Below are 25,898 nucleotides of genomic sequence, written 5' to 3'. Positions count from 1 at the left end.
TCAAGTTTCTTCCGTAATTTTGCATTTCTCTCCATCTTCTTGTTTTTTGTGTCCTAAGGGTCCCTGATTTGAATTTCTTTTCCCCCTTTCGGAGGCTCTGGGCTGGATTTGGTCGCATACGGGTTGAGAGTGGTGGGGCCAGTACTCTGTGGGGAATGGGGAGTCATTGCAATGCTAGTATAAGTGGCCTATTTACACTGCCACAGCATTGTCATATGATCTCTGGCTTTCTTAACCAATCAGTATTCACCAGCATGGTGGCAACCCACATAACGTGATTTCAGTTCCAATATTTAAAGGAATACGCCGAACATGCAACTGGAAGGAATTTGGAATTGAAAGCCAATGAGAGGGAAGTGGGAGAATGGAGTCAAAAAGGTCAAAGGTTGTGACTTGGTTCAGTGACGCCTCCGTGGATGTGCGACCGGGGACTGTGAAGATCCGGATGGACCTACCTTTTCTTAGTGATGGAGGAAAAAGCCAGATGGTGATGCCAAGAAAACGTGGTTGGAGTTGGCACAAGAGGTCAGCAGCAGGAACTTTGTGCCACATTCATGGATACAATGGAGGAAGCATTTCAATGACCCAAGCAGGGTAGGAAAGGTGGAAAACACATCAGGTCTTACAGCGACTGTGGAGAGAGAAACAGTGTTAATGTTCTGAGTCTGTATGACTCTTCTTCAGAACAGTGGTAACAATGGCACATTCATTTACATCCTGATGTGGATATCACCCCAACCCCACTCACTCTGCCCTCTCAGGGTTATACCAGCACATCAATGTCACACCAGTCTACGTTGCAGGAACACACATCCCTCTCTCCCTCATAGTGACCCGCAACAATTATTCTCCATCCATCCCTTCAACACAAGCCATAACTCTCACTCATTGATCTCTTCTTTTCCTCCTCACAGAAACGAGCACAGAACACAAGGGAGGGGCAGAGAAACGGAGTGACCCTTCTGTAGATCTCACAGCTAACAAGTGCAGAGGAGGAAGCACTGGAAAACAGCAAAGCCTTAGTGTGTCTGACTGTCAAGGCAACCTAGTGACAGAATTAAGTATCAGACAACCCCACCATACAGCAGTCATTCACATTGACTCGATGGCAGTAGAATCAAGTATGAACACGTGCAAAACGATAACATCAAATGATCTTAGTTTCATAGAACTAGCTGATAGCGTTTGATCACCTACAGGGCCTTCACATGCCCCACAAAAGGAGGTCCAACTGGGTCAACAATGAGGATGATGACTCCTCAGAAAAGGTCATTCTCTCTCTACCTGCTCCATCTCAGGCCTCATGCAGATGGATCAGCTCATACACTTACACTTTGGTCAGATTAGTTGGCAAGATAGTTGGGCTTTGACATGGTCACTCAAACATCAGCGGGAACACCAGTGGATGGAGGAAAGAAGGGCAGTGGTGGAGAGGCTGCAGCGGAGGGTGCGGTTCACTCCAAGTTCTGCTCAGCTAGTCTTTATGTGGTGGTGGTGGTGCTGGTTGGGGGGGGGCTGCGGTTGGGGTGTCAATAAACAGAATATTTATTGAGCACCAGCAGAAAATGTGAGATGTTGTAACCAGCTGGACTCTACTTGTTCTCAGATTGACTGGAAGAATCGACCTCTGCTGTAAACTCAACTGACCGCTCGGTCTGACTGTGACAGCCCTGGCGAAGAAGCCATCAGTCACCTGTCTTATAAAGTTGTGTGCTATTGCCAGTGAGAACCTGCAAATGTCTCTGGATGAGTTTTGGAAAGATCCAGAGATCCAGAGGCAAAAATGTTGAGGGCAGTTGTGGCTTTGCCAGCTGTCGGTACATTTTATACCCCCAGTCCAGCAGTAATGTACAGGTCTTTATTCAGAAGTCTGCAAACGTCTGCTACCTCCTGAAATGATACCCTGAGCCTCCTGAGGCACTAGTGTTTTGACATAGATAGGACATTTATCCACTACCTGTAAACACTGTCTGCCAGGTATGGCATCCAATGAGATGAAGCTCTCTGCTGATTCCGTCTCTCTTGGAGAGTGGCAGCTGTGAACAGCAGGCTGTAACTGGTGGAGCTGTTGATGCTGATGGTGTGTGACTTATGGTTATTTGGACCCACATCAGAGGTCCTGAGAAATAGCGTAAATGACAGCTGTGCTGATATGATGGATTAGAACTCCAAAGTGCAGATCAAACTTTCGAAACACCCAAGTAACTTCCACCTGGAAAGTATGTACATTCTCCGCTGCCCACGACGGGTTGGAGAATAGCGGTAGCGGGAGGGCCTTCCCGACAATTTTCACGGCCTCCCGCTATTCTCCCCCCCTCTGGCCGCCCCCCGACATGAATTGGCGAACAGCGATTCTCCGCAGGCCGATGGGCCAAATACCGCGGAGTTTACGGCCGTTTTCACGGCCGCGATCACACCTGCTTTCAGCGTTCGTGAAAACGGCCACAAAGTGCCCGTCCCGGACAACCATGGCACCGATTGGCATGGCCGCATCACGGCCATGCCAAGGGTGGCATGGGCCTGCGATCGGTGGGCACCGAACACGGGCAGCGGGTCTGATACCCGCGCACTATTTGTTCTTCCGCCGCCCCGCATGATCAGTCCGCGGGGCGGCTGAGGGGCATGACGGCCCGCGCATGAGCGGGTTTGACGCGTCTGCATGATGACGTCATCCGCGCATGCACCTGTTGGAGCCGTCCAACCCGCGCATGCGCGGCTGACGTCATCGTGCGCGTCAGCCGGCGTGACTTTTGGCGGGCGGAGTTAGCGACGTTCGCTAACTCCGCGTCGCCATGATTCCCCGGGCCCCGATACTAGCCCTGCCCGGGGGGGAGAATCGGGTCCCGGGACGGAGCTCCGAGGCTGGCGTGAAACACGGCCAGTTTCACGCCAGCCTTCACGGCACGTGGGATTTGCGGAGAATCGCTCCCGTAATCTCTCAGCACATGTACTTTGAACAAAGCCTTTCACACAAAAGGCAAGAAAGCTGCTGTGTATTGGCTTATTTTCCTATCATCATTTCAGTCCTCTTAATTGCCACTGTGTCATCAACTTACTTCCATTGGTGAGCTCCAGACTGCCTGGAAACCCAAGGAGCCAATGTTAAACTTCAAAACCAATGTTATTATCACTATAATTGTGTAATTGATATATTTAAATTGACAACCCTCTTATTTGCATGCATCCAAATCACTTCAGATCATGACACTAGAGTTTCCAGTACTGATTTTTTTCCGTTCTGAATGTATAATAGCACTTTTCCAAATGGGTAAAGTACTCGAATGTATCTCAGCACTTGCACAATTCTGATCAATGTAATGGTCAACTTAACTGTGTGGGCCAGAGGCCTATAATCAATCACTGCAGTAAAACACACACCTTGCCTTTAATACAGGATCTAACTATTGAAATGAAAGTACAGATATTTTGTTTTGTATTTAAAAGCATGTGACCTGTCAATCAAAGAATTCCAAGAGCAGTCACTTTTCTTTCTTTTGGTTCTCCACTTGGCACTGGGTTCATCCCATGGTTCATGTGTCCTCTGATGTGCCATCAGCCACGCCTACTTCCGGTAGGTGCCAGGCTCCACAACAGTTGCAGGAGGGTTTTAACTGCCCATCCCCACAATGGAAATGGCAAGGGCTGGCTAACCGCACCCTTATCCTGTGCCAGCAAAAGTTGCCAGAAATGGGAATTGGGGCGGGAATCTTGAAATCTGATCCAACCCGCCATTTTTAAAGGCGCTCTTAAATCGGTCCAACTCAACGAAAATATGTGTGATTACATCAACATTAAGAAAGAATGGTACTTAAGAATCACAGTTTCAAATATACAAGTGTTACAAAGGCAGATTTAATTTAATTGGATGGTAAAGGAACTAAGACAATGGCAACCAAGGCTTATCTGGATAGACACATGAACAGACGGGGTATAGCAGGATACAGGCGGTTGGTCTAGATAGGCAGGGCTGAAGGGCCTGTTCCTGTGCTGTTCTGTTCTTTGTTCTTGTTCTTGAAAAGATCCATATTCCAGGAAGTAAGTACAGGAGCCCAAAGCTAAAATCATCCTTTGGAGGGCAGCAGAGAGCTGGAGTGAGCTGTGGTCCAATCATGTCCTATCTGTTTCCTACCATCCCATTTGCCTTCAGATGGGAAGAAAAGAAGTGACATTTTATGAAGCAGAAAATAATGGAATTATGTAGCTTGAGAATTCTTCATATTTTCAAATTACTTTGTGATGTAGTGCCAGGGGGGACAATGGTGTAGTGGTATTACCCCTAGACTAGTAATCCAGTGATCCAGGGTAAAGCTCTGGGGACCCACGTTCGAATCCCACCTTGGTAGGTGGTGACATTTGAATTCAATAAAAATCTGGAAAACAAGAGTCCAATGATGATCATGAAACCAATGTTGTAAAAAACCCATCAGGTTCACTATTTCGTTTAGGAAAGGAAATTTGTCATCTTACCTGGTCTGGCCTACATGTGACTCCAGGTCCACAGCAATGTGGTTGACTCTTAGGTGCACTCAGAGATAGGCAATAAATGCCTACTTTTTAAAATTTAAATTATATCAACTTTAAAGTTATGTTGCTCGTACTATCAAATTTCAACAATATTCCGTTGGAAATTTCCTGGGGCGGAATTCTCCGCTCCCGGGAAAAATCGGGAGGGCCGTCATGAACTCAGCCGCACAACAGCCTTGGAGGCTGCTCCTCGTCCCCTATTCTCCCCTCCCGGCGGGGCTAGGAGCGGCGCTCCGTAAATCTCGGCCGTGGGGGCGTCGCGCCGAGAATGACGTGGCCGGCGCGCCTAATGACGTCAGCCGTGCATGCGCAGGTTGGCCGGCTCCAACCCGCTCATGCGCGGCTGACGTCATGACGCTGACGGCACGAAACGCGCATGCGCGGTTGCCATCTTTCCCCTCAGCCGCCCCGCAAGACGTGGCGGCTTGATCTTGCGGGGCAGCGGAGGGGAAATAGTGCGTCCGATTTGAATGCCGGCCCGACGTTCGGTGGGCACCGATCGCCGGCCTGTCCCCTCCTGAGCACAGTCGTGGGGCTCTTTCCTTTCTAGGCCACCTACAAGCCCCAAACGGGCTTCTCACTCCCGTTTCACAACGGCAGCGACCAGGTGTGTTTGCCGCCATCGTGAAACGGCCGCGAACGGCAGGCCGCTTGGCCCATCCGGGTCGGAGAATCGCCGGTCGCCGTGAAAAACGGCGAGCGCCGATTCTTCCGAGTGGGGTGTGGGGGGGGGGGCGTGAATTTTGTCGGGGGGCCCTCCCGCGATTCTCCCACGCCGCGTGGGGAGCGGAGAAATCGCACCCCTGATTTTTACCAGACGGAAATGGAAACTTTTTATTTTTGTATTTGAAAAATAATGTAAGATTAAGCTGTGGCTTGTATTGTTTGACATCTGTAATAATGAGCATCAATACATTTTTTACTTGGTCATTATCAAAGTATTTATAGTACGAAATGGTCACAGCTATCATAATTCAGTGTTCCCTTCCCCCAAGTAGATTTGAGATATAGTTTATCGTTTCGTAGAAATTCCATTGTGTTCAACAAATGATGGAGTGTGTGTAATGGGGAGGGTTTTTTTTGCATATTGGAGAGGCTGGGTAAGGTAGAAGGAAATCCTTCCCTAAGAGACATTAATAAACCAGATGGGTTTTTACAACAAGCTGGTTGTTCCACGGTCATTACTGATACTAGCTTTTTATTCCAGATGTTATTTAATTAATTGCATTTCCCAAGCTCCTGTGGTGTGATTTGAACTCACGTTCCCAGGCCATTAATCCAAGCTGCTAGTCCAGTAAAATAACCGCTATGCGACCATATCCATTACTGTCAACTAGATTAAGACTGCAGAATTACTCTAACTTGGAACCAATAACAGGGATAAGTGTGAAAAGATTGATCTGTTTCGAGAAACAGGTTGGAATGTAATTTTAAAAGGTAAAGGGAAATCAGTCAAAATGCTGATTTTAAAAACACTATTTTCTTTTCCTTTCATGGACTTGAAAAGGTCTTAGCTCTCTCCCTCTCTCTTCCGCCTTCCTACCACCACCGCTCTCCCCCCCCCCACCCCCACTCAACCCAATGAACTCACCACCCACCCACTTTCTCCCCCAGTTTCCCACTTTCCGACATCTTTCATCCACACCAACTCTCATTATCTTCTCATACTCCCAGCTCTGCGTCTCATTCTTGCATGAACTGTGGTTTACTGGTTCCTTTTAAGAAATAAAGACTGGCATTTGCTGAGTGATTTATTGTGTCTCTGAGATATTTCAAAGTGCTTCACATGCAGTTAATTATTTTGAAATGAAAACAATCCACGAAACATCACTCAGATGAATAGCCTGTTAATTTGTGTTTGGCAGCAGTGGTTGAGGGAAAACGTCAGCCAGAACATCAGGAGATTTCCCGGCTCTATTTTTTAAAGAGATCCTTGGGACCTTTAACACCCATCTGAGCCACAGCAACAGGAAGACAGACAGTCGGTTTTAACGTTCAGCCAAAGGACAGCGACAGTGCTGCATTCTCTCCATAAGGCACTGGTATTTCAGCTAAGATTATGTCCTCACATCTTGGAGTGGAGGTTTATGCCCTAACTCCAGATTTAGAGTCAAGAGTGGCAGTCACTTTTTTAAACCATCAGCTAGAACAGTTTTCATTGAAAAAAAAAGCATTAAAGAGAATGTTCTTCTGTGCCAAAATGGCTTATTGAGCAGCTTTATTCACAATTGAAGGGCTTCACCCTGCAGTGTGCTTTTATCTTTGTGGGGGTGGGGAGGTTGGTGGTACTAAACAAATGACACAACTAATTCCCAATGAAAGCTATATTTGGACTGGTGAGAATGCTGGAGAGACTGGATCGGAATAGAAATATAGCAGCACGGTAGCACAGTGGTTAGCACAGTTGCTTCACAGCTCCAGGGTCTCAGGTTCGATTCCCGGCTTGGGTCACTGCCTGTGCGGAGTCTGCACGTTCTCCCCGTGTCTGCGTGGGTTTCCTCCGGGTGCCCCGGTTTCCTCCCACAGGCCAAAGATGTGCGGGTTAGGTGGATTGACCGTGCTAAATTGCCCAGTAGTGTCCAAAGGTTGGGTGGGGTTACTGGGTTACGGGCATAGGGTGGAGGCGTGGGCTTGAGTAGGGTGCTCTTTCCAAGGGCCGGTGCAGACTCGATGGCCCGAATGGCCTTCTTTTGCACTGTAAATTCTATGATAACAAGTACTGGATGAATATGCAGAAGACATAGCAAGGACTATTAAAATTAATTGAAGCTGGATTGGGTAATTTTATTTACTCTGTACAGTTTGGGTGTATTGTAGCTGATGGTGGTTTACCCATGATAATTGTAAGTAGATACATATTCTAAAGCATTAAACTTCTGTATGATTGGAAATGCAAAACAAAATGTCCCTTTTGGTTGAAAAGAAAATCTATCTATCCTTGACTAATCTCTGCGAAAATACTGAGACAATATGCAGCTTTGAGGCATTGATGTGTCTGCTCAATCTACTGTTGTAGATAGCCTTTTAGTGATTAGAAATGGAGTACAAGTGAGCCTGTTTGTAAACCGATAGATCATGCAGAGCAGCAGATAGAACTGCACCCATGGAAGAGTAAAGAATGCAAGGGAGAAGACTTCAGTTTTTAATTCAAATTGATAAAATTGTCAAAAAAGTCAAATGATAAGTTGTTAGGAAATCAAACCAATATTTAAATGCAGTGAGTACATGGGACGGAATCATCCCCTGGGCTCAGAATGACCTAACGTGCATACTCTTGTAGCTCAAGAACGGCATACCCAACCCATGTGACTTCTTGTATGCCTATTTATGCCTTTTTACACTGGGGTCCGGTTCTCACAGCGGATTGCGATCTGCGAACCAGTGTGAGAGGTGGTTCGGTGGCTCGCCTCAGTTCTCCTACACAATATTCCAGCTCCTGAAGGGGTTAAAATGTCACATATGTCACATCATGTATTTAATACAGGTTTGTTATGTTGCAGTGGTGGTGGCGGCTCATTGATGAGACCTTGAGGCTTGTGTGTGTAAACATAAACACCTTTATTGGTGGGCTTTAATCATTTACAGTTCCAAATCTGGCCTTGTATGGTGTTGCTCACCGGGCAGGTTAGAACATAGAACATCAGTGCAGAAGGAGGCCATTTGGCCCATCGAGTCTGCACCGACCCACTTAAGCCCTCACTTCAACCCTATCCCCTTAACCCAGGGGTGGGCAAACTTTTCCGTGCAAGGGCCACATTCAGAAATTCACAATTTTAAAGGGGCGCATAGTATATTAAGTAAAATAATTAATATTTTAAATAGTCAAAATAAAAGGTCTTTAAAGAGAAAAAAGCACATTTATTTGAAAAACAAAGTAACTCAGTAAGTAACAGAACAATGTCAATGAGAATGATGCATCTGACTGCAGTCATTTACCAGTTTGTTGAAAGCAGGTGTCAAGTTGCTTGTGCTGATCCTTAACACTGACAGAAGCACAGCCTGGCCGAGTCAACGATAAAAACGCGCGTAGTGGGGTGGATGAGTGGGGCTGCCTTATTGGTCGGTTTAGTTGGGTGTGCGACCAATAGGAGTCCAGGTTACAAACAATAATAAGGCTTATTGTTTGTAACCTGGACTCCTATTGGTCGCACACCCAACTAAACCGACCAATGAGACAGCCCCACTCATCCACCCCACTACGCGCGTTTTTATGCGGCCCGCCAATGAGGTGCCCGGAATCATAACCGGCATTTTTGAAAAGCCGCCGGGGAAAAGCCGCTGAAGTAAATGCGATTATTGAATAAGTGGATTTACTTCAGCGGCTTTTCCCCGGCGGCTTTTCAAAAATGCTGGTTATGATTCTGGGCACCTCATTGGCGGGCCGCATAAAAACCTTTGTCGGGCCGTAGTTTGCCCACCCCTGCCTTAACCCAATAAACCCTCCTAACCTTTTTTCGACGCTAAGAGCAATTTAGCATGGCCAATCCACCTAACCTGCACGTCTTTGGACTGTGGGAGGAAACCGGAGCACCCGGAGTAAACCCACGTAGACACGGGGAGAACGTGCAGACTCCACACCGTGACCCAGCAGGGAATCGAACCTGGGACCCTGGCGCTGTGAAGCCACAGTGCCAACCACTATGTTAACGGCTGCTGACAGAGGTTTGTTCTCGACTGTTCTCTGGCCATGTGACTACTTATATCACTTGGGTGATACCACTCTCCTGTCCCACGTCAACCCTTGCTCTGCCAAGCTTCTTACATCATAATGCGCACAGGCACATATCATCACATCCCCCTATTTCAGTAACATTCCTCCCTTCTAACAGAGAAAGCAATACAATGTGTTTACTTCCTATCACAATACAGCACGATTTTACGTCTTGACAGTTCTTTCACATCTCGGTCTGTCACATGTGAAGGAATGGTAGTACTAGTCTCTTTCTGGTAGTAGTTTGTGTGATAAAGTTTCCACTCTTTCCAGCATTTCAATTCAATATGTTTTTCATCAAACATTTTAACATATTGGAGCTTGTACTTTTCCATTCGCAAGTGACAGTTTTAACAATCTTGTTCTGGCACATAATCTCAGTTTCTTTCTCTGTCTGAATTGCTGATTCTGCAGTCAATTTCAGTCGCCGCAATCCTCCGGCCACACTGCACTGGAAAGGCAGCTCACCACGGCGCAGCATGGCCGGCGAATACCAGGAGACCCTGCTCCTGGGAATCTACCCGGCTCATATCGCCTCGCGAGATTCAACTCAATCACCGCCGACAACAATTTAGAAAATGTACATAATTGAGCGAGGCAATTAGCCTTACTCTGATGTGCAGATTCCTGAGGTTCCTCAGGCTTTGGAATTCAATCCCTTCGTCTTGTGGACCGCGGGCCATTTGGAACTGGTCTCCACAAACGGGGACCAGACAGAACAGCAATCATGATGGTCTCCAAGGGCACCAGAGGCCCTAGCTGCATGCCCTTTCGGTGGTGCCCTGGCACTGCTGGTGCCAGCCTGGCAGTGCCACCTTGATGCCACCCTGACACTGCCAAGGTGCCCAAGTGGCACTACCAGCAGGCAGGGGTGCTGCCAAGGTGCCAAGCTGGCATTTTTATGCACGCGTGCGTGCAATTGTGCCGGGCTGCCCGGTGTGGGTGTTGGGGGGGGAAGAGGGGGGTTGGGATATTGGTGGAGCATCCCGGGCCCGACCCCTGACATGGGCAACCTGATATCTGGGCAACTTGCCGGTGCCTGGGTGCCAGAGGGAGTACCAGGGTACCAGCCTGCCCAGTTTGTGACCACCCAAGGGTCTCTAATGTTCTGGGAGACCTCCCCAGGTGCTGTTGTAATAATAATCTTTATTGTCACAAGTAGGCTCACATTAACGCTGTAATAAAAAGCCCCTGGTCGCCATATTCCGGCGCCTGTTCGGGGACAGTGAGGGAGAATTCAGAATGTCCAAATTACCGATCAGCACGTCTTTCGGGACTTGTGGGAGGAAACCGGAACAGCCGGAGGAAACCCACACAGACACAAGGAGAATGTGCAGACTCCACACAGACAGTGACCCAAGCCGGGAATCGAACCTGGGACCCTGAAGCTGTGAAGCAACAGTGCTGCCTACCTACCAACAGCTACAACTACTGTGCTACCATGCCGCCCACATAGCTTCATTGTGAATCTCGCGCGAGATTAAACAGCCTCGCCACCACCAACGAGGCCGGTAAATCACGCCCATCATTTCCACTCATCTTAACTTCAGCCAAACCCTTTTGGTTTCTCTTGGTCAAGTCTGTCTCTGGTGAAATGTTGACTTGTTTCCATTCTGCAATTCTCTAGGTATCCTTCATTTGGTTTCTTTTGTTATCCTCCTTGTGGGGTCGTTTGTTGCCCTCCTTGTGGGCTTTGTTTTGTTACCATCCCTGTGGGGTCTTTTGGTGTCCTCCTTGTGGGGTTATTTGATACCCACCTGGTGGGGTCCTTCACTTCCCTCCTCCGGGGGCTTTCTGTTGCCTCTTTGAGATGTTTATCGTGTATGGGTCTTTTTTTGACAGTCGCCCTCTATCTGGGGTCTTCTCCAATTTCCTGTCCATAGCTGTTTGTTTCTGCTTGTGGTTGCCACTTTAAATGTGTCACCTCTTTAAGGGTATTACCCCTTGAAGACTGTCACCGTCTTTTTTTCACTCGGCTGTATGCAGCTGTCGGCTTTCTCTTTTTGTGATTTTTTCCAACACTTTTGCCGTTTTGGCCGGAACGTGCCCGCTTTTTAAAAAATGTGTTTTTAAACTTCTCCTTTTAGTAAAGGGAGGCCAATTCAGCAATCTCTGGAGTTTTTCTGTCTTCTGGACATATGGACCGCGCTTTTTGTTTTTAATGTGCTTGTTATTTTCTATTTCTCCTGCACTTGGAGACCCAGTTAACCCTTGGCCATTTTTTAAAGCTTGTGGACTGCTCTGTTTGACTGAACTACATCAGAGCAGTGCTCGCTGCCAATCAGCCCCTGGCGGGCTCGCCTCCGCTACCCCAGCATCTCAGCCTCAGCCCACCGATCATCCTGCACTTCGGGAGCCCTCGTTGACATCCACTTCGGGCCATTTCTTTGTCCTAGGTTAAAGCTGCGGCACGGCTTTTTAAAAGTTTGCAGCAACTCTTTATTGTGGGGGATTTCTCAGCCCTTCCGCCAGTGGCTGTTTTTTTTAAAATTTAAAGTGACAGGGCCTTTATTCTGAACAGCAACAATTCTTTATTTTTTTTTAAATTTACGTTCCTATTTTTAAACTTAAAGTCACAGCTCTTTTAGCTGCCAGCCCAGTTTGCTTATCTTCTCTTGTCTTTTTTTACTCTGCAAGTTTCTTTTTAAACTTTTGATTCTGATGGCCAGTTCAGGTTTTTTTTCCACTTCCACTTCCATTCCTTTTCTTACAGGTTTTTCTGAGTCTGTCTTTCAGCTTCTTTAATGCACTGAGCCTCCCAGGACCAATGTAAGTACAGGTAATTTTCTGTATTTCGCCCATCCTTCTTGTGGATTCTGTCCCAGGGGTCTTGACGTGGTCCCTCCGCTGCTAACCCACTGTCCATCTTCTTTGACTCTACATTACTCAGGGCCTGGTAGAATCTCTTCTTAGGTGTGCATCTCTCTCTTTAGACTTCAGTATTTCATACCTTGGGTACTGTTCTGCATTCTTATCGCTGTTGATTACCACCATTGATCACCATGGTGCTATCACACTTCATATTATATTCATGTCATATTACATACTTAATATCAGCTCTTTATGTTGCAGTGATGGTGGCTTATTGATGAACTCTTGAGGCTTGTGTGTTTAAACATCAAAACCTTTATTGGTAAGTTTTAAATAATTGCAGTTCCAAGTATGAGCTTGCATGGTGTTGCTCACCATACAGCTTGGCTGCTCAAGGCTATTCTCTCACCATGTGACTACATACATCACATTGTGGGCGGTGCCACTCTCCAGTCCCATGTTAGCACTTGCTCTTCTGAGCACCTTATATTATAATGCATGCAGGCACATATCACCACACCCTAAACCCTTACGCCCCCTCAACCCACCACTCACCCCTATGCCAACATAAAGCTCTTCAGATAAACCATATATAGATTGCCTTATCACACCTTTTCTCTCCTCTCTCTCTTTCCCTTTCTATACCAAAATCTACAATTTTGTGTGCCCTTTCTCACCAAGTCTTTTTTCTTGGCTCCTCTCACTTTCACTCCATTTATCTCTCTGACGCACTCTCTCTTACTCCCATACACCTTGCCTCTGCCTCTTTCTCTACCACTCTGACACTCACTCACATATTGTTTTCATCTTGTGGTCTTTCTCTGTCTCTACCTTTGACTGTCTCCCTTTCCGAGATTGCCTCTATCACTAATTCTCTGTCTCTACACTTTTGATTTTTCTCTCAAACATTGTCCCTATCTCTGTCTCTCTTGTTCTTTGTCTTTCATGCTCTCACACACATTATTCCTATTAGCCTTGGTCTGACTATATCTGGAGCACTGAGTACAGTTTTTGTTGCCTTCGAAGCTGTTCAGAGAAGGTTTACACAACACATTCCTGAGGTGATGGATATAACCTATGTGGAAAATGTGAACAGGTTGGGTCTATACCATTTGGAGTTTAGAAAAATAAATTGTTTCTTGTGGGAATGATTAGAACTCGGGGGTGGGGGGGGGGGGGGGGGGGGGGGGGGGGGGTACAGTTTAAGGATAAGAGGTCTCCCTTTTTAAGACAGACATGAAATATTTTCTTCTTTCAGAGGGTTGTTAGTTTGTGGGATTTTCTTCCCAGAAAGCAGTGAAGATTGAAGTTATTCAAGACTGAGTTAGCTAGATTTTTGATAGACAAGGGAGTTATAGGGGGCAGGCAGGAAAGTGAAGTTGAGACCACAATCATATGAACAAAGAACTTTTGAATGGCAGAGTGGGATTATAGGGCCACAGGGCCTACTACTGCTCCTATGTCTTAAGTTCCTATATGTAACCTCCTTCGCCACTCACTCAGTGTGCGCTAAGTACTGAGTTTCTATGCAGTATTAACGGGCATGATATAAAACTTGGAAGCATTACGAACTCTGAGGAGGATAGTATAGAACTTTAAAATACACAAGTTGGTAGAATGAGTGGATAAGTGACTGATAAAATTGAAGCCATGATGTGGAGATGCCGGCGTTGGACTGGGGTGAGCACAGTAAGAAGTCTTACAACACCAGGTTAAAGTCCAACAGGTTTGTTTCAAACACGAGCTTTCGGAGCACGGCTCCTCCTTCAGGTGATAAAATTGAATGCAGAGAAGTATGAAGCAATTACTTTCTTAGAAAGAACAGGGAGAGATAGTATAAAGTAAAGGGCACATATTTCTAAAGGGGTGGGGATGCAGGAGCAGAGGGACCTTGGTGTATTGTGCTTAAATCACTGAAGGTGGCAGGACAAGTTGAGAGCGCAGTTAATCAAGTATAGAAACAAAGAACACAAGAACAAAGACGTTCTGTTGAGCTTGGGTGAGACACCTCAACTGGTCCAGTTCTGTAGACCACACTTTCGAAAGGATGTGAAGGCATTGAAGAGATTGCAGAAAAGGTTTGCAAGAATCATTCCAGGGATGAGGAACTTCAGTTACACCGGTAGTTTGCAGAAGTTGGAACTGTTTCCCTTGGAGATAAAAAGGTTGAGAGTAGACTTGATAGAGGTATTCAAAATCATGAGGAGTCTGGACAAAATAGTTTGGGAAAAATTACTCCCACTCGTTAAAGAATCAAGAACGGGAGGGCAGAGATTTAAGGTAATCGGCAAAAGAAGCAATCGAGACATGAGGAGGAACTTTTTCACACAATGAATGGATAAGATCTGGAATGCTCTGCCTGAGAGTGTGACAGAGGAATGTTTAGTTGAAGCATTTTGGAGGGAACTGGATTATTGTGGAGACGGGGGAATGGTACGAGTTGATTTGCTCATTCAGAGGTCCATCACAGACATGATATGCCGAAGTGCCTCCTCTGTGCTGTACAATAATTTTGTAATTTAACTTGAGGACCGATAAAGCAAATGGTGAATGAAGCAGTCCTTCCTCAGAACTGAAGGCAATCTGTCAATTTACAGACAGGAGAGAATGTTTGCATTGAGCAGATAACCAGAGAGTGGTGGCACAGTAGCACAGTGGGCAGCACTGTTGCTTCACAGTGCCAGGGACCTGGGTGCGATTCCCGACTTGGGTCACTATCTGTGCAGGGTCTGTATGTTCTCCCCGTGTCTGCATGGGTTTCCTCCAGGTGCTCCAGTTTCCTCCCACAAGTCCTGAAAGATGTGCTTGTTAGGTGAATTTGACATTCTCAATTCTCCCTCTGTATACGCAAATAGGCGCCTGAGTGTGGCGACGAGGGGATTTTCACAGTAACTTCATTGCAGTGTCAATGTAAGCCTACTTGTGACACTAATTAAGATTACTATTATATTGTTGAATAAGAAAGTCATTATTCATTTCTAGCAATAAGTAATTAATGCCACAATCTTAAATGGCAGATCTTAAAGCACCTCATTACTCCTAGTTTTTTTTGATTGGTTCTGAGAGGGATGGAAAGGGTTGAGTAAAGTAGTTCTAGGAGTGGGGAAGGAGAGTTATGTGATTTAATTCTGAGATGGGTGTAGGGGGTAAGAAGATATGCTCTTACTTCTCAGATCCCTTGAAATTAATGATTTTATATTGGAATCCCATTGGAAGCCATCGTTATTTCCTTCTTGTGAGTGCACTTTTGTAAGTGTTCTTGCTCCACCATTTTTCTTTATTGGTAGAGCATCACCTTTTTGGTGAACTTGGAAATCTATATCCATGCCTGCAAAGTCGCAATCTGAGCTGGTAAGTTGATCCACAGAATCATTCAAAGGGGGAAGTAATTCATTTGAACCATATTGGAGTGAGACAACCATCATTAGCTTAATTTCCTAACTAGGCAACCTTTTTCTATTTTCACAGAGTTTGGGTATTGTGTACACTTTTTAATAAGTGGACACATTTGAAATTTGTTTGGAACTTTGTACTTTGCTGTTTATTAAAGCTGCACCTCTTTCTTTCATTCTTGAAATCCAAGTTAAGAATGCTTTTGAATAATTTGTATTACAAAATAGATTTATTTGACAAAAAATATTGTCGCCCAACCTCATCTGTTCAACTGTAGTTTGCTGGCCATTTTGGCAGTAAAATTGTGCTTTCTTTTTTAAAGTGCATTTAATTAAATCTCAAACAGTCCCTCATTAACATATATGTACAAATTGTATAAGTGCCCTCCATTCCAGGCCTGGCAAAGTTGTGTTTATTGTTTTTTAAAATAATTTTGTACTGTCGCTTTGGAAAGACACCGCTTAATGTTTAATTTTGAAATGGACTTGTTTGGCTGCTGGAGTCCTATTAGAGATGGTAATTCCACTTCAACTTCATCCCGTTTAACCCCCTTCAATTAAAATGCACTTTTGGGATCAGCACAGATGTTTCAGCAGCTGTAAACTGACAGAACAGAAAATGATCGTGCAGCTCCCATTGCTGACTGAGAGCTGGTACAAACAACTGGTGATAATGCAGCCACGAATCAAAACTGGAACAGCCGTGACAAGTGCCTTTGACATTTTCTCCTCACAATCCTCAACAAAAAAGTCTGCCATAAGTGTGTGTGGCTGCCTCATATCGCTGTTTCTTTTTCTCTTTTACAAGGCAGAGCAGATTCTCCAGAGTCACAGGCTGGGAAAAAGAAAGCCATCAAATCCCATTTTCCATTTCTATACCTGGTTGCTCCAGGAGGCAGCGAAAATGTTTCAAATTCTAAGCATGGGTTTATATCACCAAGTACCTTCTCTGACTTAAATAATGTTCTGTTCAAAACAGTTCTTCATCATGCAAATGCAAATTGTAATCAATTCTAATTGTATTTGTTTAGAAGCTCTGCGCAAAGTTACAAGATTATCTTGCCAATCTAATCAAACAAGATAGTCATGATGCTACATAGCCAAAATGTGGCAATACACTGTAATTGGATGCATTTGGGAACATGCAGAAAATTATTTTTTCTATATTTGCTATTTTAAAAACAATCGCCCTTTGTAAGGCAAATTAATAAAGTTTTTTTTAATAAATTTAGATTAGCCAATTATTTTTTCCAATTAAGGGGCAATTTAGCATGGCCAATCCACCTACCCTGCACATTTTTGGGTTGTGGGGGCGAAACCCACGCAGACACGGGGAGAACGTGCAAACTCCACACGGACAGTGACCCAGAGCCGGGATCGAACCTGGGACCTCAGCGCCGTGAGGCGGTTGTGCTAACCACTAGGCCACCGTGCTGCCCGAATTAATAAATAGTTAATGGAGAAAGCATGACAAGCATGTCGGGAAAGAGCCGGGCAGTAGGGCCAAATGTAGATTGCTCTTGGAACGATCCAGCACAAACCCGGGGAACCAAATGGCGACTTTTGAGCTATGATTCCGTGTACAAAACCCGATAGAGAATGATGGTCTACTACTGTCACCAGTATTACTATCCACAATATGAAACAGCAATGTCATTCATAAATATCAAAATTTACATTGTTTTACATAAATTAATGCTGTCTCCTGTTTAAATTGTACCATAAGAGCCTTTGCTCAGTTAACCAATATGGATCAGTAAACCTAATTGTGCAGTAACACTAGGTGGCAGTGGAAGGATTTGTGATGAACTCCAATGAGCGACTGATATGTGTCTTCCCAAGTCTATATTGACAGTGGGTGGAAGTAAATAAGCACGTGTTCAGGATTTTAACAACGCATTATGTTACCACGTTATGACGTTGATAGAGGTTATATTTGATTACTTGAGATCATTAAATAAAGCTTTAAAAGATCAAAGTAAATTAATAAGAAAGAATGTTTCAGTTTCTTTTTTAAAAGTCCTTCACCAGAACAAAAAACATAAGAGGAGTAGATCACACAGCTCATTGCGCCTGCTTTGCCATTCAATACCATCACATGGCTGATCTTGGGCTTCACCATCACTTTCCTGCCTGCTCCACATATCCCATTACTCTCTGTCTATCCCAGCCTTGAATGTGTTCAACGATGAAGAATCCACAACCCTCTGGGATAGAGAATTTCAAAGATTCACAATGTAATTTCTCCCCATCTCAGTCCTAAGTGATCAGTCCTTTACCTGAGACTGTGTCCCCTGTGTTTTAGATTCCCCATCCAGCCGAAACGATCTCTCGGTGTCTGCCCTGTCAAGTCCCATCAGAATATTGTAGGCTTCAATGAGATGGCCTCTCATTCTTGTAAACTCAAGAAAATGTAAGACGAGTTTACTCAGCCTTCCATCATAAGACAACCAGGAACAAATTTAGCGAACTTTTGCTGTGCCAACTCCAATGCAAGTATATCCTTTCCTAAACATAGAGATTAAAACTGCTCACAGTTTTCCATGTGGTCTCACCAAAACCCTGTACAATTGTAGCTAGACTTGTTTATTCCTGTATTCCAATCCTCTTGTAACAAAGGTCAACATACCATTTGCCAGGGCAGCACGGTGGCCTAGTGGTTAGCACAACCGCCTCACGGCGCTGAGGTCCCAGGTTCGATCCCGGCTCTGGGTCACTGTCCGTGTGGAGTTTGCACGTTCTCCCCGTGTCTGCGTGGGTTTCGCCCCCACAACCCAAAAATGTGCAGAGTAGGTGGATTGGCCACACTAAATTGCCCCTTAATTGGAAAAAATAATTGGCTAATCTAAATTTATAAAAATAAAAAAACATACCATTTGCCTTCCCAATTGCTTGCTGTCCGTGCAGGCTAACTTTCTATGTTCCTTGTGCAGGTTCTCTTTGAAAATCACCACTTAGAACTTTCACACCAGGAATTATTACCTTTAATGTTTTGCATTTTGATTTGAATGTTATCTCTTTAAATTCTCTAAAATGAACTGACTTTTCTGTAAGCATTTGGTGTATCATTTGCCTAGCTTTCTTACGCTTCAGATTTTCAGCCATGAGCAAGAAGTTGATTATATGGAATGCTTGAACCTTTAAGAGATGTGTTTTGCCTTCTATTCCTTTCCATTGTTATTGGCAAGTATTGTATTTTGTTTGTATTCCAATTTCCTCCCCAAATGAGTTAACCATTTGTTGGGGGGCCAGGGTTGTGAACCCAGGAATTAATCTTAATGAAGGAAATGCGAGTTCTGGCGTGACATAATGAAGGTTTTCCGTTTGTATCCGGTCAGAGCCCCTCAATTATAAAGTGACCTGACCCAAGTTGTAAACTGGTTATTCTAACCTTTTCCAAGAATCGTAAATCTTATCAAGTAATCAAGAAAAATTGGAAAATAAGAAGCTGCAAGTAGACAATAGCTGGCACCATTCAGGATTTTGTGCAATTTGCATTAGGAGTGGTAGAATGCAGTCTTAGATCGATAACCTACCACCCAATGAACGCCTGAAATTAGGCACTTTGTTGAAGGGAGCAAAAATCTGCCTGTGACATTATTGTGAAGCTGTTAGTTAATAACCGGGGACAATTTGTATGCATTCCCTCTGGGAACGAGATTGTTGATGGGAGGACTCTTGGCCAATTCACTTTTTGATTTCCTCACATAACCTTCTGTTACATTGACTACGCTTTATGGAGGGGCGTTGAAACGATTTTGATCTTAACCAGGGGAAATCTGGTGTAGGATAAATATTTATGAAAGTGATAGGGACTGCTTTGTGTATAGATGATCAATGGAGTTGGACTTGAATTAGACTAAAAGAGTACGTCTCATAACAGACAATGAATTGTTCTTCTGTGTACACTTGTGATAATTATTCTTCTGATATTGGGTCAGCTTTCTTTAAGTACATAGAAGTGATAAACAAAGTGAATAAATTGTACATAAATTGCTCAAGGATTTCTACACCACCTTTATTGAAAATAATAATTTACAATTATATTTCGGCTCCATGGTCATCATAAGCAGAAAAGTAACACAAAGCACATTGAAGATTGGTTCTCAGAAATGTTCACACCTGTTTACCTGAAATTATTTCATGGCAATGCACTAAATTCCTTGGCACCGGCTCCCCAGGAGAAACTTTGCCATTTCCATTCAGAGTTAAGTTAATACAATAGTCAAACCATTCCCAGGTCATAGCAAAGCTTAGAGCTGGAGGAATGAGTGAGAAACCAGAAGATTAAAAATAAAACCTTTTGCATGTACAACTAAGTAAACAGATGGCACTGAAACTGTTTGTACTGTGGAATGTATTTTATTCTGAAAGCACCTCATGTAGTATGGTCTGAAGAGTGAAGCACATGGATCTGGAACCTCAAACTGGTTGATGATGATGTGCAGACTTTACACCATGACAGCTCAGGACAGGCCTGATGGATCAACTGATCTTTCTCTAGCGTCAAATGTCATCCAGGACGTGCTGTCCAAACAGATTTTCGTGCCTTTCCCTGTGTAACTTCGCAAAACTGCCTTTGCCAATTCGCAGTTGTAAAGCTTAGATCATATAGACTGCCATGTATTTCACACACGATTAAATTATCAGAAGATCCGACAAAAATATCGACATGGTTACGGGATCTTGCGGAATTCCTTAGACTTGAGAAAATTAAGTTTGCCATTCGTTGCTCAGATGGGGAATTCTGGATGAGATGAAAATTGTTCTTGTCCCGATTTAGAGTTGTAGAGTCATATACGTTTACAGCATGGAAACAATCCCTACGGCCCAGCTTGTCCATGCCGCCCAGTTTCTATCACTAAGCTAGTCCCACTTGCCCGCATTTGACTCATATCCCTCTATACCCACCCTGCCCATGTAACTGTCTGACTGATTTTTAAAGGAGAAAATTGTCTCCGCCTCTACCACTACCTCTGGCAGCTCGTTCCATATGCTCACCACTCTCTGTGTGAAAAACGTTCCCTTCTGTTCTCTTTTGTATCTCTCCCCTCACCTTAAACCTATGCCCTCTTGTTCTGGACACCTCTACCTTTGGGAAAACATGTTTACTATTTACCTTATCTATGCCCCTCATTATTTAATAGTCCTCTATAGCAGTGCTTCTCAAACTATCTGATGTGGCGTACTGGCAGTTTTTTTTTCAATGTGCCAGGGACCGGTGAGCTGCTATCTCTCATTCAGCTGTTATCATGTCTGAAACCAAAGGGAATCAATGTTTTCACTCTAAATATTCATTATCAAGATATAAACAAGTCACATTGTCAGTGCAGTTTTACCAGCTGAGATAATGTAATATTTCTTTCATTTTTATAGCTGTACATTTTCCAGTGGAAGAGGGATGGGTCAGTGAATTGAGATCACCCCCGCTCAGCAAGGCCCGTGGACGCAACCCCCCCCCCCCCCCCGCTCAGCACGGCCCGAGGACGCAACCCCCCCTCAGCACGGCCCGAGGGCGCAAACCCCCCCTCAGCACGGCCCGAGGACACAACCCCCCCCCCCCCCCCCTGCTCAGCACAAGGACGGAACCTTTGAACCCCCCCCCCCCCCGCCCCAGCTCAGCACTCACCTTTGCGCTGTATCAAGTGTGAAAGTGTTTCTTTTCTGGGAGTACTCCACGTACCGGCAGACGACGGCTCGCGTACCGGCACCGGTACATGTACCACACTTTGAGAAGCACTGCTCTATAGGATCACCCCTAAGCTCCAGGGAAAAAAGTCCCAGCCTCTCCTGTTAAAACCATCAAGTTCTGGTAGCATCCTCGTAAATCTCTTCTGCACTCTTTCTAGTTTAACAATATCCTTCCTAGAATAGGGTGACCAGAAGGAACACAGTATTCCATATGTGGTCTTATCAATGTCTTGTACAACTTCAACAAGACGTCCCAACTCCTGTATTCAATATTCTGACCAATAAAACCGAGCATGCTGAATGCCTTCTTCACCTGCGACTCCACCTTCAAAGCTATGAACCTGTACCCCTAGATCTCTTTCTTCTGTAACTCTCCCCAACTCCTTACCATTAACTGAGTAGGTCCTGCCCTGATTTGATCTACCAAAAAGCATTGACTCACATTTATCCAAATTAAACTCCATCTGCCATTCATCGGCCCACTGGCCCAATTGGTCAAGATCCTGTTGCAATCTTATATAACCTTCTTCACTATCCACTAGGGGCTTTTCACAGTAACTTCATTGAAGCCTACTTGGACAATAAGCGATTATTATTAGTATTACTATGCCAGATTTACAAATGTGTTTGTTGCTTGCATGTAAAAATGGGCTGGGGGGGGGGGGGGGGGGGGGAGGGAAAAAGGGGAAAGACTTAATTGAAATAAGAGAAAAAAATAAGGAGAATTTTATTTTGTTTATTTTATTATTGATTTATTGTTTGTATGTTGTTATGTATATCCTTATTTGAATAAAAATATATTTTTTTAATTATCTGGTATTAATAGAAGGTCCATTTGAGCAGTTCACTGTGTCTGTTTAGCAGTTGAACCATTCAGAAAAAGAACAAATTAACTTTTGAAACATTTTCATCAAGAATACCGCAGTATGACTCAACTGTTTGAACCGTGGTGCACAATAATATTGATGCAAAGTTTTATATTATGGATACCATTCACTTTGACAATCAAAGCTTACTGATCAATAAATAGCTTAGTTTAATACTTAGTGTTATGCTTTGAGAAAATTCTGCAGTCTAAATTCTTGTAATTTTTGAAAGTCAGGATCATTGTACCGCCTAAAATATATACAGAAGAGTTTTGTAGATTGACCCTTTGCTATTAATTCAGATTTTACCTGTCAAGGTGTTAACTTTTAATTAAAATTTAGTCACATTTTCTGAATATATTTCCCACTTTATCTCAACATTGCAGACTAGATACTATATGAAAAATTATATGATTATGTTGAATATGAGCTCATGGAAATTTCAGGATTACCTTTTTCCAATGGTTAGTTAAAGTAAACAGCATTTGTACTGCCAGTTTTTTGTTAGCTGCTCATGTCAGCAGTGAGATTATTGTTATAAATTCCAACACTGGCCACATCTCTTTTATTGGCCTAATCGTTCATCTATAAAATTATTAGTCAAAAAGCACCATCTGTAAACCTTTAGCAACAACCTCCTGAAGCTAATAGAAATGTTCTAATTGTAAAATAAGCATCATTATTTTAGTGAAGATAGTCATCAGTGTATTTGGGTGTGTGTGGGTAAATGCCCCACTACAAAGCTGTTGATGTGAGGAGCAGAATGAAAGTTTTAAATATTTTCAAATACTCAATGACACTCTGGCGCTAGAACCAAAAGATAAATGTCCAATGTTAATCTACTGATAATTTCTACATTTTGTTTGCACTGACTAAAAATGCAGAGGTAATTTCCATAGATACACAGTGAATTTCAATTGATAAATATCTTTACAATTATTAGGCTAAACTGTGTACTGGAAAGGGAAGTGTCTTTCACAACATTACAATGCTCTGCGGTCAATAAAGTACATTTGAAGCATTATTGCTACATTAATGTAGGGAATTACGGAAGCCAATTTGCACACAGCATGGTTCCATAACCAGCAATGGGATAGATGGCCAAATATCTTGTTTTTTTTAGTGGTGTTTGTTGAAGGATAACTTCTGGCCAGGTTACTGGGACAACTCTCCATCTCTTTAACTAGTGCTATAGATCTTTTACATTCACCTGAGAGAGCAGCACCTTATTGGTGGTACAACCTTACTCCAGTACTTTATTGAAATGTCAACTGGGATTATGTTCTCAAGACTCTGGTGTTTGCTTTGAACTGTAGGCCTTCTGACTCAGTGATGCCAGTGAACCAACGCTCATACCCCACTCATTGGGCACTGAGGTTTCCTAACTGCAGCATTCTCAAGTGCTGGGCTGATATTCTGCAATATCATGAATATCTATAGGTCGTACAGTATTCAAAGAACTGTATTTGCTATATTTTTGTGTGATTTTCACTGCGTTTTAACATTTTAAATGTGTAAAACAACCTATTGTGGTCAAACCACTGATGGTCAATATTAATTTTCCTTCAAAGCTGTTGGAGGGACAAATTACTTCCACCTTATCCTTAAACTTCATAAATGCAAATGTGCAAATGCTGTCTTCTGTATCTTGCCAGTTCTGATCATGAGAAACCATTATAGGTGCATCGCTGCTTGATACCAACAGGCTTACCCCAATGGACACAGTTAAAGACTAGTTAACATGAAATTAACCACATTCTAAAAGAAAGTCAGCTTCATAAGAGATTTTCAGCTTCTCACCTTTGAATGTGTACCTTAGGAAATAAATGAACAATTAAACATATTTTCACCTGTAATTATATAGTTCAAGCTGACGCGATCCAGGTAATTTGCAAGAATTGACGTTTTGAACATTTTCTGGATAATACACTGATGTTTGAACTTTGATAGCAGCATTAGTACCACCAGAGTGGATTTCAATGTAAACATATGTCTTTACAACTTTATCAGAGTTAATTGTTGTATTTTTTCATGCCCCAGGTCGTGTTTCATTCTTCACATCTGGCTCAGAAAATCTTCATTATGTGGAAAAGGTAGAATGGGGCACTCGATATGCCATAACAGTCTCATTCAGCTGTGATCCTGCCCAGGCCATTGAAGATCCTTCTTTACCATAGATAAGTTGGTGCCACGAAGAACAGAAGTCGAGTCCCTTGGCCCCTAGAAATAAACCAATAAAAACAGCACAGTAAATCAGTTATACACACAAAAAGGTTGATTTTTAAGTTGGGTTGAAAATCATATATGGTGGAAGTATTGGCAATCAACTTGGCTCTGTTGTCCCAGATCTTTACCTGTGGTTCAAACATGGTTTCTGCTTAATTACTATTTATATTGAAGTCCCGAGTCATAGTATTAAAGTGTGTCAATGAATTTCTTTATGCAATTACGATTTGACTGAAAATCATATTGAGATTCATCAGTTTATTGAAAGTGTCAACTGGCTAAGTATTAAATCTGTGAATTAACTGGCCGTTATCACTGGTATCGCAGATTGGACTTCTGTTTCAGTATTTCGACTGTTTAATCTTTAATTAGAGTCCGCGTGTATCAAGTATTCGCTATTCACATTAAACAGGGTCATTTTTAAGATGTTTATTCATTAAAAATGATATCAGGCTGTCTCTACATTAATTCTATTGCTGAGCTTTCAGGGTAGGCTCAGCCCCTGCAACAAGTGCCATAATTGACCTCAGGCATTGTTTGTGCCAGAGTAGATTTGCTGAAAGAGTCTGTAGGAATAATTTATGGGTGTTTAGAGTTTAATATTTGATGCTCTACTTAGCTGATTCAAGTTTTCCTATGTTAAACAAACCTGCGTAAAATAAATCTTTTGAAACATTTCTGCCAATGGCCTGAATCCATTTTGTCATTGTTGCAAACCCATTTAACTCTTAGTTTACCAGAGGACATGAAATAATTAAAGTCTCCCTTCATATGGTTTTATTTCTTGAATTTTGTGTGTGTAAAAACATCAATAAAAAAATACATCACAACAGTTGCAAGTAGCTTGCTTTCCGAACCTTTACACGCACAGTATTTGCTGGAATCACGAGAGACGGCTGTTTCTTTGAGTTTGGCATTCTGAGTTTTAACTGCAGTTGTGGCTATAGCTGAGACAGTATGCAATCATAGTGGTTCCAGAAATGACTGCATCTTGAAGTTAAATTCCCCAAACAGTGGCTTTTGTTTGCAGTGATCAATGAGCGGTATTCAGGAGCAATATTCATTTCAAGGAATGAAATAATTTCACTTTGATTCTCAGACATTTCTAAGTCAGGTATTGCGGGGGCCGAACCTCTTTAATGTGACATCCCAGAGCTCAGAACACACCCATTGCGTAGGTGTTAATATCTTACACTTCCGTCACCAGGTCGACCATGGATTGTGTATGCCAGTTATACATAAACAAGAGGCAGTACTCAAATCTATTACAAATAAGATTAGGGCTGACAAACTAGTTTCATACGTGCCCTTTGAAAGCAACAGAGAAGACTTTCATCTAAAGATGAAGTACAGATAGAAATCCCCTCCTTAAAACTATTCAAGATAGTAATTATTTAATCAGCAACATCTGCTCCATAGTCTAACTATAATGTACAATGATGTTTTAAGAACATTTAACTGATTTATTGGTGTCAGCTGTTGTTAAGAAAATTCACATTCACCCTGCTACAGAGGCGGGGGGGGGGGGGGGGGGGGGGGGCGTTGCCGTTGCCGAATCTGCTTCATTATTATTGGGCGGCAAATGTGGATAAGGTGCAGCGATGGTGGGAAGGATGGAGGAGGAATCTTGTAAGGGATCCAGTTTGAAGGCTATGGCGATGGCAGCGATGCCAATGG

The 25,898-nt window shown here is 43.5% G+C and overlaps 1 protein-coding gene across 3 annotated transcripts in view; it reads left to right on the top strand.

The window, feature by feature from the left end:
* The window catches only part of uts2r2 (urotensin-2 receptor 2), a 185,938-nt gene extending 160,885 nt beyond the window's left edge, over positions 1-25,053 (top strand). Inside the window, exon 9 of one of the 3 annotated variants that reach the window (XM_038777112.1) lies at positions 24,036-25,053. In XM_038777112.1, the coding sequence (XP_038633040.1) occupies positions 24,036-24,172 (137 nt within the window). In that variant the 3' untranslated portion in view covers positions 24,173-25,053. Of the gene's footprint in view, positions 1-914; positions 1,205-12,307; positions 12,340-24,035 lie in introns of those variants that run through there. The other 2 variants (XM_038777115.1, XM_038777111.1) reach the window with 2 other exon arrangements.
* The last annotated feature ends 845 nt before the right edge of the window (positions 25,054-25,898 follow it).

Source organism: Scyliorhinus canicula, chromosome 18, assembly GCF_902713615.1.
Source record: "Scyliorhinus canicula chromosome 18, sScyCan1.1, whole genome shotgun sequence".
Taxonomy (NCBI): domain Eukaryota; kingdom Metazoa; phylum Chordata; class Chondrichthyes; order Carcharhiniformes; family Scyliorhinidae; genus Scyliorhinus; species Scyliorhinus canicula.
The sequence above is the reverse complement of the archived record's forward strand: the minus strand, read 5'-3'. Positions and strand labels throughout refer to the sequence as shown.